Source organism: Prinia subflava, chromosome 2 (genome assembly GCF_021018805.1).
Source record: "Prinia subflava isolate CZ2003 ecotype Zambia chromosome 2, Cam_Psub_1.2, whole genome shotgun sequence".
NCBI lineage: Eukaryota > Metazoa > Chordata > Aves > Passeriformes > Cisticolidae > Prinia > Prinia subflava.
In genome coordinates this window covers 67,426,966-67,441,051 of record NC_086248.1, presented here as the reverse complement: position 1 = coordinate 67,441,051, position 14,086 = coordinate 67,426,966, and the positions used below count along the sequence as shown (strand labels likewise).

The 14,086-nt window shown below is 47.1% G+C and overlaps 1 protein-coding gene across 1 annotated transcript; it reads left to right on the top strand.

Moving 5' to 3' along the window:
- Positions 1–933: 933 nt before the first annotated feature.
- On the top strand, positions 934–13,826 carry ZC3H12D (zinc finger CCCH-type containing 12D). Its single transcript, XM_063390369.1, has 5 exons — positions 934–1,523; positions 5,592–5,731; positions 6,689–6,923; positions 7,577–7,683; positions 8,390–13,826. The coding sequence occupies exons 1-5, from the start codon at positions 1,141–1,143 to the stop codon at positions 9,394–9,396; spliced, it is 1,872 nt and encodes a 623-aa protein (XP_063246439.1). The 5' UTR covers positions 934–1,140; the 3' UTR covers positions 9,397–13,826.
- The last annotated feature ends 260 nt before the right edge of the window (positions 13,827–14,086 follow it).

The window sequence follows — 14,086 nt, the reverse complement described above, 5'->3', positions numbered from 1 at the left end:
TGCATCTGACCTCAATCAGCAAAGGGGAGAGGGCCACCCTTACATCCCTCATGTGGGTAGAAGAACCAGCCATGGCTTTGAACCAGGTAGCACCAATAACTGCAGTGATGGGGCAAGAGATGCTTCAGTGCAAGGAAGCCTACATGACTGAAGGTGTTTGGCTTGATGGATGAGTGTCACCGTGGATGTTCTCCTGTGTCACTCTTGTTGGGCTTAGGCAGCTCTGGGTATCCCTGACTATGCTGCCCTTCACCTTCATTCATTGGGTAGACCACAAATGTACGTGGTGCAGTTCTGGAGAATATGAAGTAGCTTTTTGATACTTTTGCACACTCATTTCTGAATTACCTTGACAATAAACATAAGTGAAATTGAAACAGCTTTCTGAATCACCTGCTTCAAAGCACCATCCTGATGGCTTTCAAAAAAACAAGCTGCTTCTCTGAAAATAAAAGCCCCCACTGAAATAGCAAGTAACAGGAAAAGAGTAGTCAGGCATCATTAGAACAGATGAGTGACAGAATTTCAGAATTTATGTCTGTATACACACAGACAGACACATAGTAGGAAAGATAAAACTATTAAAAAAATCAGTTTCTCGATACTTTGCAAACAGCATGTTCCCTTAAATCACTGGATCAAATTTGCTATGCTTGTTAAGTTGCTATGGCATCTGAGCCCATCCAGTAAAATTTGACAGATACTTATCTTGGGCTGAGAAACCGCACAGCAAATTGAAAATCCCCTTTGTGTCATTTCCTGTGAGATAAGTCTGAAGAACCAACTCACGCCTGCAGCCTGTCTGCGTGCAGGCAGCCTGGCACAGCTCACCCAGTGAGGTGACAACTGTCTGACATAATGTTTGGAGAGTGACGAACATTGCATGGATTTTGCTCTGGTGCTTTTATAATTAAGAGCGGACCAGAGAAATGCTTTAATACTGAGAGAAGACTGGAGGGTCTGCTCAGAGAGAAGACAGCTGATCTGTTGGTCTCTGTTGTGCACTAGGCAAGGAACTGAGACGACTGCGTGTTCTTCCTTAATGCTTGTGTTGTGTTGTTGCTAATCTTTCTTTCCCTAAAGCTGATGCCTGTGGGAGACAGCTGAGAAGACAGGATCATCAGGTTTAAAGGAAAATAAATGCCTGCTAAAATGGCACTGGCCAGTTCAATTTCTGGCAAAGCAGCACCACCACACTCCAGAAAAGTTTCTACAGCAGGGGTGGAAGTGCACCAGAGCAAGATGGATTTTTTCTGCAAGCTGGGCTATGGTAAGCAGGACATCTGCAAAGTGCTGGAGAACCTGGGCCAAGAGGCCCTGGAGGATGATGTGCTGAAAGAGCTAATTCGGATGGGGAGCAAACCTCAGGCTCTGGAGGACCAGTCTCAGCCTTCCCAGCTGAAGTTGGTGGCCCGTGGATCGTGTGGCGCCACACCGGGGCTGCAGTGGCCTGGAGAAGGTGGAAGTGATCCTTCCGATTCCTTGAGACCCATCGTGATTGACGGCAGCAATGTCGCCATGAGGTAAGCTCCGCTTCCCGAAAGGCACCTCTCCTCCTCTGCAGCTTCTGAGTGTTAAAAGTGATGGCTCGAAGTGTGTTTTTCCTTCAGGTGAGAGGTGCATTTGATGTATGAACAATTGCTTATTCCTGTTCTTTGGCTGAGGCACAGCTTGTAAGGACCTGCTGTCTTGATTTGCAGCGAATGTGCAGGTCACCTGCAGTTACTGCCCCACTCTGCATTCTGACCTTTTATAAGGCAGTCTCTGTCCACTGTTTGTGGCAGTGTCCCTCTCTTTGAGCTCACCATTAAATTACCCCCCTTTTCAAATGGGCACCTAGGATTTCTTAACCTGAGATGTTTCCAGGGAAAATCTGGTGAACAGATAGACAGACCACCCAAGTAATTTAAGGAGAGGGGATATAAAGTCAGGTGGCTGTGGTTTCTAAAAATATCAGAGCTTTACCACTTTGACTTGCAAGTAAACTCCAAAGATGTTCCCAGCTTGTATAATTTTTGTTGGTTTAAAATTTGGCTTCCATTTTAGGGGAATATCAGGGAATTGATAGTTGACTTGTGTTGAATAGATTCATTTCCTCCTTATTCATTCTGTTTCTGGGAAATGTCACATCAACCCATGCTGGCCAATCACACTTCCTGAGCAGTGCCCTGGCACTGTGAAAGCACTCTTAGAAAAGCCACAGTTGGGCAGCCTGGCATGTCCCTGTGGATGGGATGCCCAAAGACAGGAGTGGCTTGGCCTCTGTTTGTCCAAGCAATACGGAGCCAAGAGTCCAGGATGCACTGGCTACCCATCTGCTCTCTCTGTTAACTCCCCTGTCCATTCAGCAGGGCCAAGCCCATCCCTGCAGGCTGGGACAGGGCAAAGGGAGGCTTCCTCCTTCTGTTCACCATCCTGTGAGATGAGATGAGACCTTATCCCCTCTGGTTAGAGGGAAAAGTGGCCAAGCACATCCACAGCAACTGGAGACAAAGCAAATTATGCCGTCTTGTGAGTGGAGGGAGCAATCCCAGCCAGAAAGAAGAGGGTCCCTACTCAAGGCAGCTCGTGAGGAGTTGAAAATACACAACAGAGCAAACTTGTTTGGCCTTGTCTGGGCCATGAGCTTGGTAGCCAGGTGTTAGGATCTCCTGCCCTGCTTTGCTTCTTCACCTAAGCCCCTCCTCAGAGTGTCTTTCTTGCCTCTCTGCAAAAGAACTGAGCACCCACTGAGGCTGTGTGGCTGAGCTGACCCCTTCCATGGTGCTGGGGTCAATATTACCCGTGCTGGGCCATGGGCTCTGTTCTCAGCTCTCCTGGCACAGCAGCTTTAAGTTTCAGAAAGGCAAAGGTTTTACAGCTCTTCTCAGACATCCCAACCCCTGTCTTGATAATGACTATGTGGATGATAGCAGAGACTATTGAGCTTGTCAGTTCAGCTGGTAGGAGCTGCTTTCCTCTCCTGGATGCCTTTCAAAGTGGTGCTGAATAGCCTGGTCAGTGCTTTCAGTATCCTTGCTTTAATTTTTCTGGTTTGCTGCTGTCAGACAGAGCAGGACTGTTTGCAGACATCAGGCCAAAGGGATGTTAGGTTCCCTTGCTGGGGAAAACTCCACCATCATCAACACCAACAACCATAAAAGTGCAGCAGAAGCAGCAGTTTAGGAATGAAACAAGAAGTTAGAGCTTCAAGTGGCAGCTGTCTGTGGGGAGAAAAATATCTCGAGCATTTATATTTATATCTTAGGATGGGTGTTTCTGGAGCATTTCAGGGTTGGCATTGAGGGCCCACTGTAGAGTGCAAGCTTTTGAAAAGGATATAAATGCCCCACGGGAATAAAGCAACTGACTGCAGTCTCCAACCATCAGTCAGCCTACCCAGAGAAGCTGAATGGAAAATAGCCTTGCCTTCAGCCAGTCTCACTTGTCAAACACTGCAGTTCACTTTGTGTTTCCATCAGATGTAATGAGAAATTTGCTACCTGCCAGCCTATCCCTGGGAAGTTTAGCAAGGCTGGTGGAAAAAATAAATGGAGCTGTGTTAGTAGGAAAAGGGAAGTGTCATAACCATATTCACTGCACACAGAAGAGGGTGCTCTCTCCTCTAGTGCTTGCACTTACACCTAGTTTTAAAGCTGTGATAGCTACAGAGGCCTATTCCTAGGCCTTTCTGACAAAGCTTTGGATGATGCTGTGGCATGACCAGGTGGAGATGGAGCCATTTGCAGTTTTACAAGAAGCTGGTCACCTAAACTTCCTCTCAAAGGAGCTGGAATGGCACAATTTAAAAAGGACTTTCTGCATGCTAATGATGGATTAACTGCTGGAATCACATAGATGCCCAAATTGCTGCTTCATTTTCTGAGAGATGAGCCCTGCTGGTCTGTGACACAAGTGCAGTGTACCCTGTTGCTGGCAGGAGAGAGAGATGAGACAGAGTTATGACAGATCATGGATGGCTTATGGTCCATGGACTCTGTGGTTGAGTGGGAGGGGTGACAGACAGGAGGCAGTGTGCCCAGGCAGGGAGGATGGAAAGCTCTGCTCCATTGCACAGCAGTCCCTGGTGTTTGGTGTGGATGTGCAGCCCCCCACACGTGTACAGACTCGTTCAGACAGCCCCCAGGTCTGGCTGCAGCAGTGTAGCAGCTGCTGGATTAGATGAGAACACTGAGGAGTAGATCCAGGTGCCTCACCTTGCTTGTAACTAACTTGTGCTTGAGTACTTTACTTTCTGCACTGCAGTTCACCTAGAACTGCCTTCCCAAAGCTCACAGGATTATATATACAAGCAGTCAATCTTTAAGAAAGCTATTGCTAAACTTTGTTTGAGTGGTGGCATCAAAGATGTACCTGGCTGCCTTTTAAAGGCAGTTATCTGAGAAAGTCACCCAAACTTCCAATTCAACAGTCCAAGTGATGTTATGAATATCCTGGGAAGATCCTATCCTTTAAAACCAAATAAAACAGCTCTTCTAAAATGGAGATTAGATATGTCAAGCACTTTAGACCATTTATTATTGCTAGGGGTTTTAAATTACTTCCTATTGCCTTGGCAGCTCTTAATAGGCAACCAGGTTTCTTCCTACAAATTGTGCTATTTTTCATCTGTGATCACCATTTCAGGACAGGAACTTCTATTAGGTATGAAATGGAGCTTTGGTTATGAGGCTGGTGTAGACAGATCCTGGAGATGAATCCCTGGGGGTGGTGGGGGGAGACTCATTTAAGGCTGCAGCATCACCCTTGCCTGGTCTGTCAGTGCAGCTGGGTGCAGGGTCACTCACAAGGGCTTTTGGCAAGGTGAAAGCCTGAGCAACACTGGCAGTGTTATGCAGAAAGGTCAAAGTACAAGGACGAGCATTCTGCAGTTACTGTGAAGGCATTTATCCATTCAGGACTTTGTGTACAGTTTATTTTAGTGTCCTTGTGTAGCAGTAGTTAACAAAGTACTTTCCTTTACACATACACTGCACTGTAATCAGATTTTAGATCAGTGAATGCCAGGCAGTAGGAACTTTCAGAGAAGGTGAGATATTTCGAAGGATGTCACCCCCTGGCTGTTTTCCTTGATGTTATTTCCTGTTTTATGCTGCGTATTGAATTCCTCAGAACCCACCTTGCTGGCACTTCTAGAATACTTGTCTTAGAGCTTTCCTATCTCTCTGTGCAATGAAGGGAATATCCATCAACTAGAGCAAGAGAAACTTGTTTCTCACAGGAGAGCCTCATGTCCTTTCGCTCCTCAAACCTTTTCACACAATGCGTGTGAAGGGTTTGACAAGGCCCAAGATCTTGTTGGTATTTTAGAACTTCAGTCCATCCAGATACAGATGGAAGGAATAGGCTTGAGTCACAGAAATGGGAGATAGGATACCTTTTAAGTATCCAAACTGTTTCAGATAAATCTTTGGCTCTGCTGGAGGGAGTGTTTGGATCTGTCCCACCAGGACACCCTGCCAGATTGTTTTCTTGGAAACTGGTGAATGACACAAAAGCTGTTTATTTTGCCTTTTCGTTACTGGCTCAGTTAAAGAGAACTCTAAGCCTCCTAAAAGCTTTGCCTCATCATCCTCTCTCTTTCTTTCTAGTCATGGAAACAAGGAGGTGTTCTCCTGCTGGGGGATCCAGCTGGCGGTGGATTGGTTTCGAGAGAGGGGGCACACTTACATCAAGGTTTTTGTCCCCCTCTGGAGAAAGGAACCCCCTCGACAAGAGAGCCCCATTGCAGGTAGGTCAGCATCCATTTGGCAACCATTGGGTGCAGTTTGGACACAGAGGGGGTGTGAGGAACCTGGTACAGTTTTTTTGCCTGCAAAGACAAGCACAGTGCAAGTTGTGTATCAGGCTTCCCTCACGTAAATGAGTCATTGCCCCATTCAGTGCTCCTGGCCAGCAGCTAAAACTGCTCACAAGGCTTTGTTACACTGCTTTAAACCTTCTGCTTAACAAGCACAAAGTGCTGCCAAGCTGAGTTAAAGAAGGAGTTTGTCAGCTTTCAGTGACTCTATGGAGCTTTTGAGGCGTGCCAGGAGAGAGTGATGTTCATTGCTGCATGACTATTATCTGCCAGCCTGCTACCCAGCACAGAGAGTGCACGGGTTGCCCTTCTAGGCAAAGAAAATGCATCAGCAGAAGTCTGTGGAGGGGAGTGAGACTCAGTTTGTCTGGAAATAGATCAGCGAGGTTTGTGCCAGCAGCTTGGTGTCTGCAGATGAGGCCTTCCTGCAGAGAAGGAATTGGCAAGAGGTCAGAATGTCCTCAAAAGCAGCAAAAGAAATTCATTGATGTATTTTATCACACACATTTTATCTCCAGGTAAAGCTCCCACCAGGGCTGGTTATGAGCCTTCTGGCATCTAGCAGGGTAAAAAGGGCACTGCAGGGATTCAGTATCAGACTCTGGTGTAGAATTCAAGGCATTCTTTTACAGATAAGACTTAAAAATCAAAAATGGGTGTCTCAAAATTTACAAGTTGATGTTTTTGTAAAAGACCAGATTTTCAAGTTGCCAAATAACCACCAGATATCACTGCTTCTGAAAACTGCACCATGAGTTTCCTAAAGTGCTGCTATATCTCTAGATTCCCGTATGTTTCTAGCAGACAATTGAGACATGGTCATTATTAATTAATTAGTTTCTTTTATTTTTTGCTTCCCTCGTCTGCTTCTGCCAATCCCCCCACCAGATCAGCACATTCTTGAGGAGCTTGAAAAGCAATCTGTCCTGGTCTACACCCCCTCCCGGAAGGTGAAAGGCAAGAGGGTGGTTTGCTACGATGATCGCTACATAGTGAAAGTTGCTTACGAGCACGATGGAGTCATTGTTTCCAATGACCACTACCGGGATCTCCAAAATGAAAACCCCGAGTGGAAATGGTTCATCGAGCAGAGACTGCTCATGTACTCCTTTGTCAGTAACAGGTAAGAGATGGATGGAGTTTTAGAATCTGGAATTCAAACATTATGGGCCGAGTCAGCTCCAGCACGAGAGGATCCCCCACCAGCAGCAGAACACATGAGCCTTCTTATGAAAGGAATTTACTGCAGCTTTTGTCTCTCTTGTCTCTTGAGTTTCCTACTCCCTCAGCTTTGGTCCTAAAACCTCCCATGTCACTGTTCTATAAACTTTTCTACCTGAATGGCAGCATTAGTGACCAGCTTTGCTTCTTTCCAATCCAATTTATGGTGTTAAACCAAGGGTTGGTATCTTTTAATTTCTATTTCCTGTAAGAAGCAGAATTTAATCCATGAGAGAAGGATGGCTGGCAGTATTTTTAATTCCCCTACATGACAAAACAGGCCTTTTCCCTGTGTTTCTGCAATCCTAGCTTGCTAGAAGAGACAACAATCTGGTCTCTCTGGCCTTTCACCATCCCTGATGAGAGAAAGTTTTCATTTGGGCACTTGCACCACGCCTGTGAGGCTGAGCTGAGTGCTCCTCAGTCTGCTTATACTAACCTCTCTTCTCTCCCGGGTTTCCTAATAGCTGAGGTGTCCAGGGGAAGTGCACTTCACTGGGACATCCAGTGTGCACAGGCATGTGCTTACATCCATGACTTTTTTTACTTTTCCAGGTTTATGCCTCCCGATGATCCATTAGGCCGGCACGGACCCACCTTAAGTAACTTCCTCAGTAAAAAGCCAGTGCTTCCTGAAAAAAAATGGCAGCCTTGCCCTTATGGTGGGTTTCTCTCATGCTGTGAGCTGCCCCCTGCTTCCCAGCCGTGCTCTCCCTCTGCCAGGGGCCACTGCCACGTGCTGTCCTGCTTCGTGTGTTGGGGACTCGGGCTGGGGTAGCTCAAAGGTGTGGGGCTTTTTTCCCCTCCTGCTTAAGTGGCTCCAGCCCCAGCAAAGGCAGCAGATGTTCCTGGCCCCTCCATCCCGGCCTGCACACAGCACCCATGGGCACTGTGGCTGTGCTGACCATCCTGCCAGCACACACTTCTCACTTTGTGGAGTGGATTCTGCTGGAGTGCTTGGGAATGGCCATCCAAACTTTTCCATCCATGGAAATTTGGATGGCCATCCAAACACTTTCCCTCCTCCCCTCCTGACAGCCCCCTAGCAACGTGCAGGTTTCTCAGAGGTAAAGCCCTATGCCATTTTTTAAAGCAACCCTTTGCAGCAGCAAGCCTCCCAGCCTGCAGGAACTGAAACATGAATATCAGACACTTCCAAAATAGCAGAGACTTCCTTTCACTGCTGCTTCACCCTGCTATTAATATCAGCAATATTGAAATCTGGAGTCAGCAGTACTGAGTTTGAAAATGGTACTTTCCCCTTTTTTCTGTGTTCATCACACCCGGTGCTGGGGAGAAGTGATGTGTGCATTAATTGATGTTGGTGAAGGTGACAACTTCCTGTCTGGTTTGTTTTCGTTCTTTCAGGTAAAAAATGCACCTATGGCAATAAATGCAAGTTTTACCACGCAGAGAGACAACATCAAGCTCAGCTTTCAGTTGCTGATGAGCTCAGGGCCAAAACGAAGGCCCCGTTAGCGCCGGGGAAGGAGGAGCAGAGGTGTCAGTGCTCACCTTACGCAGCCAGAGGGGAGCCTGCACCCGGCCATGCCTGCACGGAAACTCTGCGGGAAGCCCGAGGCCGCTCGGGGCCCTCCTGCTACCCGGGCAGCTCCCGGGAGAGCTGTTCCGAGCAGACATTCCGAGCCTGGGCCAGCGGGCCTGGCTCTGACCTGCGGCTGGACCGGTGCTTGCCCCAGCCAGACGCGCTCTTGGAGGAGATGTCAGCGCTGGCCATCGGTGACCGCACCTGCGGCTGGTCCTTGTGCCCCTCTCAGGACAGGGGGCTCATGGACAGCCCTCAGCCCTGCGCTGGCCTCAGGCACAGACTGCTCTCACGTCACCCGCCTCAGAGCCTGGACCGCACCAGCTCGCCCAGGTGCCCCTTCCAGCCTGGAGCGCTCCCACCTGGGCAGGGCGGGATGTGCCCAGAGCAGAGCTGGGCTCAGGAGCGCCGCGGTGAGCAGGGATCGGGTGCCAGGAGCCACTCCATCCCTCGGGGTGTTCAGCACAGACACACCCTGCAGACCCAGCAGCCTGCGCTGCTGCAGCCCACAGCTCTGTCCCCTGGCAGCCTTCCCCTGTACGGTGAGCAGCGGCAGCAGCAGCAGCAGCGCTGTTTCCCCAGCCAGCCCTCAGGACAGCCCCTGCAGCTGCATGCCAGCAATGGAAGGGGCTCATTTCAGAAAGCCCCTGCTTACCCCAGTGCCTCTTACACGGACTACTGGCCCATCCCAGCCGCAAGGCCACCCTCTGCCCGGCAGCTAAACATTCCCAGGGAGCTGAGCTCCCCTTATCCTTACAGTGTGATGAGCCAGGCCACGGCTTTGTACCCCAGCACTCAGGATAAGGGCACTGGAGCACCTCCCCTATGAAGACAGGACAGGGAAGTTGGGGCTGCTCAGCCTGGAGAAGAGAAGGTTGCATGGAAACCTCAGAGAAACCTTCCAGTATCTGAAGGGGGCCTACAAGGAAGCAGGAGAGACACAGTTAATCAGGAATTCCAGTGATAGGACACGGGAGAATGGCTTCAAACTGAGAGGGGGTAAGTTTAGATTAGATTTTAGGATGAAATTCTTAATTGTGTGGGTGGTGAGGCACTAGAAGAGCTTGCTCAGAGAAGTTGTGGAAGCTCTATCCCTGAAAGTGTTTAAGGCCAGGATCAGTGGGGCTCTGAGCAATCTGGTCTAGTGAAAGGTGTCCCTGTCCATGGCAGCAGAAGTGTTGGAACCGGATGATTTTTTAGGTCCCTTCCAGCTCAAACAATTCTGTGATTCTGTGATGTTGCCTGCTGGACTTCAGTGATTGATAGATAGAAACTTGTGAAACCTCCAGAAACCTCCAGAGCAAACCATTCCCAATAAGCACAAGTCCTAGGGCAAGAAGATGCTATCCTGAGGCTTAACAAAGTGCTTTTAGAGGGCGTTAGAGCAAGGATTAGAGCTGCTCCAGGAATACAAGTATAAGCATCAAGTCAAGGCAAAGGCTGTCATCCACGGCAGGGGGATTGCCTTCCATCTCCCCTGAAAGGGAACAGGAGGGCTCAGGGTTACTGGGCTGCCAGCATTTGAACCTCACTGGGGACTGGATTCAGGATGGCACAGATTTTCATTAATGCCCTGAAACACTAGACACGTTTTTAGTCCCAACCTATTTTTCAGCTTCCCTAAAAGAACCCAGTCAAGGCTCTCCCATGCCCTGCCTGTCACTCCTTGCTCAGCCAGCACAGAAGAGGGTTTGGCCTGTTCCCCCAGCACAGGGCTGTGCTCTCTGCTGGGAGGCAGCTTTGGCTCCCCGTCACTACCTGCTTCAAGCCCAACCTGCTGTCAGTGACCCTCCAAAGCTGCATCTCAGGCTTCTAAAGCAGTGCTGAGAACACACAGGACCGCTGGCAGCGGGGTGGAGACGCATCAGAGCACCTGAAGGAAGACACAGGCACATTTCTCAGAAAAGAAACACACACAGCATAAATCAGATCAGGGAAGTCATCTTCAATGTAAGTCCTGGTGTGGACTGAGGGCTCAGGGTTGGTAATTAAAAAAATCCAAAAATCCAGATGATACTAAGGAGAACAAACAAACAAAAAAACCAAACAAAAAACTCTAACAAACCCACCAAAACTTGAAAGTGTCTCCTGTATTGATCAAGAAATCTAGTATTGACTTAATCCTTAATTACCAAATGTGGCCCCAATAATGCAATTATACAGTGAACTATGTCCTGTTAGGACATGTTTGATTTCAGTAAGCTGTAAAGCTGCTAATCTCTGCATTATTCCACTGAATGCTTCAGGTTATAATTCAAAGAGTAAGGTTGATCCTGAAGGTTTTTGGCATTATACCAAAGTTTAAGTATGTCAGTATGACATGGTTTAAAAGTGCTTTAACATAGTATAAAATGTTCATCTATAACACTTTGTTCTCAATAATGTCTTCTTTATTTTCTGGGTTTTACTTAGGTGGTGGTGGTGGTTTTTTTGGTGTTTTTGTTTTTGTTTTTGTTTTTGTTTTTGTTTTTGTTTTTGGTTTGGTTTGGTTTTGTTGTTGTTGTTATTTTGTTTAGGTTTTGGTTTTGTCTGCTTTTTTCACCCAGTCCTCTTAGAATTGATGCTTCAACATTCAGGTGGGATTTTCAAGCTCTCTGATCCTGCAGTATCTCATTTCTCTGAAGTGCAGTGTTGTGAGTTCCAGGCAGGAATTAAACATGGTCCTTGATGAGAAGTTGGAATTCTGTTGCTTTCACAAAGACGGCAGTAATTTACCCTTAGTGACATTATCACACGATGGATTTTTTGAAAGCAATGATAGTTTGACCTGTTTCCCCTTTGGAAATCACCACCACCAGCTTTTTTCTTTCTTTTTTTTTTTTTTTCCTTTGGTGATGGTGTTTGAAGTATCTGCAGAAAGTAAGTATACTATATCTGTCTAATTCCTTATGCCTCTGTGGTTGGCTCCAAGGAACAGCAATTTAGATTTTGGAGGTGTGACTTACATTCACAGAACATGAAAGTTTTTTCTATATGTCCTATGGGCTGATGGAATGGCTTATAAATTTGTAAACTACATACTACATAAGGTTAGAAGTTGTCTTAAAAAAATAACTATGGAAAAAATTCTCCATGATATGCCTCGAAAGATACTGGAGACAAAGTGTGATGCCGAGTGGAAAAATACCTTCCACCCACTCAAACAAAGCAAGTGCCAAATGGCAGCATTCAGAAAACACACACAGAGCAATGCAGCAGGATGCAACTGTACATGTCAACATTAATTCTCATGTCTGGCATGCACGTTACAGATTTCAATACACAAAGCATTGAAAAATCCGTAGCAGAATTGGCACACTGCCTTTATATGGTGCCCACGGCTTGCTGGAGACATACAGAAACTTTTCTCCTTTTCCTTTGAGGATGCACAGGAATCTGGTGGTTGCTCAAAACCCTGTTGGTCTTTAATGATTTTTTTTCTTTTAGTTTCTGTCATATTTACTGAGCAATCTTTTTGTAAAATACATAGAATGTGCACTCTGCTGAGAAAGTGTCTGAGAAAATAAATCAGACTTTGGTGCTAAACAGAACTTGATTTCTCTTGGCTCTTGTGCTCACCAGAGGGTTTTTCCTCATGGGGATTTTGTTGGAAAGGCAGCTCAGCAGCAGCGCTGTGTCTCTGCCTGAGAGGAGCTCTGCTGCTGGCCAGGGGCCCACAGAAAACAGGGACTGTTTCTCTGTTCCACCACAGCACAAGGGGCTTGGGAGCTCCTGCTTTTGCACTTTCCAAAGCAGGGATTCCTATTTGCCTTTGTCAGCCCCTGGAGCAGGGGAAAGGGCTGCGAACAGAGAGAAGGCGGCAGCTCTTGGACAGAGGGCTAAGAGGCTCTTGCTATTTGGTATCTCTGCTGGGATGCATCTGAGGCCAGCTCTCGCTGCCAAGTTGCAAATGAACCCATAAATCTTTACAGGCTCAGAAAGCCCTTGATGTTCTTTGCTTTTTGGTTGTTAAGACTCTTGTAGAAGAAGCTGGAAGCACTGAGAACAATCTTCCAGGAGATGGGCTGCTTTCCCAAGGGAGATTTACAGAGTTGCCAAGTTCATTTTAAGAAGGAAAAAAAAGAATAAAAGGAAAAAAAAATTCTCTTCCTTTCTCTACACTCAGCCTTTCCCAAAAAGGCAGAAAGCCAGAGACTCCCTCCCTTGCAAGGGCCTAGGGAAACTATGTACAAATAATTCACTGAAAAACCTTGGGTCACCCCTGCAACAGCTCCTCAGCATAAGACGGGGGAAAGAGGGTGCTCTTTGAAGTCCTGGGCACCTCCCGGCACCTCCCTCCACCTCTTCTGAAATACAGAAATCTCTCCTTTGCAGAACATGGATAGCAAGCCTACTAATATGGTGAGCTGAGGTACTATAAGAATTAATGCCATAAAACAGTCTATAAAGTAGATAATCTTGCTGGGTATCAAACACTTGTATTTGCCAGTTATTCTGAGAAGTTCTGATAATAGTTCCCACAAGAGCTGGCACAATTCACAAGCAAATGTTCGAACTAATCACAAAAACTAAATAGAACATGACTTCTCTCCACCTTAAAAAGAGTTCGACTGCTAGGGAAGAACAAGGCCTGTAGCTCACCAAGCATGACAGACCTCTGCACTCACTCATGTATACACAAGACTGCTGTAGGATCTATCTCCCATGCACTGATGGGACTGGGATGCTTTGAACTCTTGAGAAAGTTTAATATTACAGCACCATTAGCATTATTAAGAAGGTGCTATGACTCGAAATTGATAGCAAAGGGATTTCTTTATAGTATTTTAGCCACATCCCTTCTCCGCCCCCAGCTGGGCTCACTGCCTTGAAGTCTTGCAGCAGGCTCAGAGGGGCTCTTTAGTGAGAAGTGCTGCTGTGCTGGCTTGGCCAATGCAACCCAAACAGACGTGTGAGTGGAGCAGGGCAGTGAGTGAACAGGGATTTGTGGGGACAGCACATGTGAGGCAGGGAGCCAGAGGGTCAGGACAAGGCAGCAGGGCTGGTGGGGCTTTGAGCGCAGTCAGGAAATGGGATGATGTGCACGAATGGTGGCACCGGGATTGTTCACCCTCACCACACTGCCAGCTCCTCCTGAGCCACCAAACTGTTTCCTTGTCTTCCCCTTCTCCTCCCATCCTTGTTGGGCTCAGGATTTCCATTGCACCTGCAATTCCCTAGTTTGGGCATTGAAGGGAATTACTGATGCTACTGGTTCTATACAGAAGAAGACAAATGGTCATCAGCACAACTGATGGCAGAAGAAAAACAAAAACTAGGAGCAGGCAGCAAAATATAGATGGCATAAAAAATGCTACACTGGACAAGCAAGCAAATTTTCTCAAGAAAAGAACAAAAAGAAATAAATACAATTAATGAGGAGCTCGAAGAAGCAAATACTGAATACTGGCACATATGGTAGGATGAACCCTGGAAAGGAACTGCCGTGCAAAGTAAGACTGAAAAGGTGCCTGCCATCCATTTGCAAGACTGAGCAAAGCAGGGCCAGCTCTCCTGTGGCTCTCAGCTTCCCTAATTTA

What these genes read in the sequence shown, in the direction of transcription:
- ZC3H12D (XM_063390369.1), top strand. Translation starts at nt 1,141, where the DNA reads ATGCCTGCTAAAATGGCACTGGCCAGTTCAATTTCTGGCAAAGCAGCA. An exon ending in ACAAGAGAGCCCCATTGCAG is followed by an intron (nt 5,732 to 6,688) that starts GTAGGTCAGCAT and finishes TCCCCCCACCAG; the next exon opens with ATCAGCACATTCTTGAGGAG. An exon ending in TACTCCTTTGTCAGTAACAG is followed by an intron (nt 6,924 to 7,576) that starts GTAAGAGATGGA and finishes TTACTTTTCCAG; the next exon opens with GTTTATGCCTCCCGATGATC.